The sequence below is a fragment of the Limulus polyphemus genome, unplaced genomic scaffold (assembly GCF_000517525.1).
Source record: "Limulus polyphemus unplaced genomic scaffold, Limulus_polyphemus-2.1.2 Scaffold4362, whole genome shotgun sequence".
Classification (NCBI taxonomy): Eukaryota; Metazoa; Arthropoda; class Merostomata; order Xiphosura; family Limulidae; genus Limulus; species Limulus polyphemus.
In genome coordinates, this window is record NW_013669972.1 from 56,092 (window position 1) to 59,889 (window position 3,798).

The window sequence follows — 3,798 nt, forward strand, 5'->3', positions numbered from 1 at the left end:
ATATCATGCGTGTGTATGTAGTCAACAACTACTTTAATTGCATTGTGCACATCATGCGTGTGTATGTAGTCAACAACTACTTTAATTGCATTGTGCGTATCATGCATGTGTATGTAGTCAACAACTACTTTAATTGCTTTGTGCATATTATGCTTTAAAGAATGGTTATGACACATTGTGCATAATGTACTTTATCTTTTATAAATTTTCAACAGTGATATGTCCTTTTTACTAATGTTAGAAACCACATGTGTAATATATTTACTGATTGATGTACTGCTTGTGGCGATTTTTAAAGGTTTTACCTTACTTTTGGTTGTCCAATCTTTGATATAAAATATACGAATGGAAACTGTTTTGTGTTTGGTTTCATTTGCTAATAGTAATACTCAAAAGTTTTTAGTTAAGAAAGTCAACAAACAAAGCATTACAGGGTTGTTTACTACAGTTATTTGTTCTCACAGAATGTATGTGTGTGTGTGATTGGTCGCCATATGAAATCCAAGGACTTGCGACAACACATTTAAAAAAAAAAAGCAGCATACTAGTTATGCATATTCTTATTTTCACCTAGAAGTACTAGTATAATAAAGAGAATAACTTGATGGTAGGTTGTACTCCACATAAGGAGGTTGGGGTTGAGGGGATTTGAAAATCCCCTTTTGGTCTAGATTAATCACTTGTTGTTTATCTAGCATTATCAAAAATATAGTATCATACTGATGGCATGGCCCGGTGGTTAGGATGCTCGACACTCAGTCTGAGGGTCAAGAGTTCGAATCCCCGTCACTATGCTCATCCTATGTGGTTGCCGACTGGGCCAGTCACCCGGATGTAAAAGTTATTGGTTTTAAAAAAGTACCAGCCGACCCCAAACTAGTTGGGATTAGAGTTGTAAAAGAAAAGATATAACGAACAGAATAATATACAAACATGTCCTCCTCCTTTCTTTATTTCTTTCATCTTTTTTTTTTCTTCTTTTATTGTACATTCAGAAACAAATGTTTCCATTGAGGCAAACTAATCATTATGGGAGTGTGCTTTTTTGACCGGAGTACATAAGTTCACGAAACAAAATCCTCTTTTGACCTTACTGGTGGAGAGGGAGGATCACAGTGATGATGAATAAATAACATACTACGAAGTACATTTGGATAAAATTAGTTATCAGAGATGAACTCCTCTGTATTGATCATAACCACTACTGCAAATTTAACACAAAAATATAAAACCCTATAACCCAAACACTTTTGACAAGTGGTCTTTTCTTCATCAGAAGCAAACTGGGAAGGGAACTGCTGTAGATTGTTTATTTGTTTTTAAAGAGAAGTGTCTTTCCTTTAAATGATCTGGCTGCTGTGTGTATTTCTAAGCTAAGTGATAATCAAAATGAGGATATGCATTTTCAAGCATCTTAAACTCACACACTATGTAGTTAACATTAGTGTGATAAGTTATAACTAGTAATATAGATATATTATGTACATAACAAATGTTAGTATTTTAATTTCTTTGTAATTCATGGCACAAACTTATGTGTGTATAGGACAAGTGGTTTGTTAAGGAACAAGTATTTTGTTGATGTTGAGAAGTCTTCACGAGTTGTACAGGATTGTAGTGAGATATTAGCTGTTAATTTATTTTGCAGGTTTAAATGTTTATCTAAATATTATTAAATATTAATTGTTGTTTTTTTTCCCACTTAGTCTCAGAATAAGAATGCATATAGTCTAGCACAGGATATATTGAAGAGGACATCAAGTACAATAGAACCTTACATTCAAGCAGTGAGTGTTTTGTTTCTCATACAAGCTAAAAATATCTCGTATTTGATGCTGATAAAAAGCTGATTATAAGTTTAGTTTTTGTGAATTTGGATATGTGATATATAATATTTTTTCTACCTGTTAACAGATATGTACATTCAGTGTAAACTTTACTCTCAACACATATTCCAGATTTTGTAATTCATAAATATTCAGGGCTTTCAACAAGACTTTGAATCTTTACTACAAGTTTAAAAGTGGAAATCACAATATATGTATAATTTCTTTGAATATACATGCATATTTATTTATATATATATATATAAAATCGTGAAAACTGTTATTAAGACTTACAGAAAAAAACAAACAAATTGTCAGTACAATTATATCCTGAAGAGTGACCTTTGAAGTCATGAAACTGGTAGAAGAAAGTAATAAAGTGTTTTTTTTATATATATGTGTGTATAAATAAATTATGGATTACAGTTTTACAAAGAGAGAAATATGGTTCCACAACAAACGTGTATTATTATTTATTCTATTTTATCAGTTCTTTAACAATGCCTTAATCCTTGGGAAAACGTCTCACAGTGAAGTAGCACATCATCTGTATAGTTTGATCTATGAACTGAATGCTATCTGTCCAACAATGTTAATAGCAGTTTTGCCACAACTAGAGTTCAAGCTCAAGGTACTGTAGAAGTTTCAAACTCTTGATTGATCTAAGTTTTTTCATTAACTTACATTCGTTTGAATCTTAATCTCTTGCACGGTAATCTTGTTATGTACTGTCAATGTAGAAAAAGTTAGTTCGGTGGTTCATTACAGTTAATCTATTTATTAACAATGGGTTTTCATATTAACTGGTAAAACTTCCAAGTTGATATTGAAGAAGTGAGCAAGCAGCTAAAAGATCAACTTGCTCACCTGTATTATACCACTATAGCACCCTCTGGTATCATCAGACTTGCTTTTTCTCATTGTCTGTATAATGTCAATAGGCAATTATGATGAACAGGAAGTGTCTGCTCATCATTTGGTAACTTCATTCCAATTTGTAAAAATAATTAAAAGATATTTATATTTTGCATGTGGAAAGAGCCTGGAATTTTGTGCTCCATGGCTGCTATGAACCATTTAGTGACTATGTTTCATAATATTTATAATTATTATTTGCCTGACAGTGAAGAAAGGGCTTTCACACATCATCTCTCAGTTACTCTTAATTAACAAATTGGATTGTTTGATTTTTTTTCTTCAACTTTTATGTTTTGTACTGATTTCGAACAATTATAAAAGTCTTATTTATATCAGCATAATATGCATAATTTATGTATATTTGAAATGCAGGTCCAGATAAATTAATTATGTAGTTATAAAGGTTGCACTAAAATGGAAGTTTCTGTTATGATTTACCGTTTTCAAATAATCTAAGATAAACTAAATGTATTTTATGGTTTATTTGAAGCTGTTTTCATCTGTACAAGATTTAAAGATGGAGTGGAGTAGGTGGTCTCTACCAAATGGTTTCAGAACATACTGTTTTCTTTTACTCACTTAAAGGATGATTATATTATGTTTCAACTGCTACTTGTCTGTTCTTTTAATACCCTAGGCTGATTGGCAATAATAAAAGTAAAGGTTATATGAATTGTTCTAACAAAGCAATCTTTATACAAACATTTACTCTCTCACTATGGGCTCAGTCCTAGAGACTGACCTTGTAACAGTTTTATGCTGGTTATAGTTTTCATGCTCTAACTTTTAATACCCTAGGCTGATTGGCAATAATAAAAGTAAAGGTTATATGAATTGTTCTAACAAAGCAATCTTTATACAAACATTTACTCTCTCACTATGGGCTCAGTCCTAGAGACTGACCTTGTAACAGTTTTATGCTGTTTATAGTTTCAAGCTCTAACTTTTAATACCCTAGGCTGATTGGCAATAATAAAAGTAAAGGTTATATGAATTGTTCTAACAAAGCAATCTTTATACAAACATTTACTCTCTCACTATGGGCTCAGTCCTA

At 31.6% G+C, this 3,798-nt stretch overlaps 1 protein-coding gene across 1 annotated transcript in view; it reads left to right on the forward strand.

Moving 5' to 3' along the window:
• Positions 1-3,798, forward strand: part of LOC106471037 (sister chromatid cohesion protein PDS5 homolog B-like) — a gene marked incomplete at its 3' end in the record, with an annotated part of 70,332 nt that overhangs the window by 33,791 nt on the left and 32,743 nt on the right. Inside the window, exons 7-8 of the mRNA XM_022399663.1 lie at positions 1,707-1,787; positions 2,317-2,457. Coding sequence (XP_022255371.1) covers positions 1,707-1,787; positions 2,317-2,457 — 222 coding nt within the window. The remainder of the gene's footprint in view (positions 1-1,706; positions 1,788-2,316; positions 2,458-3,798) is intronic.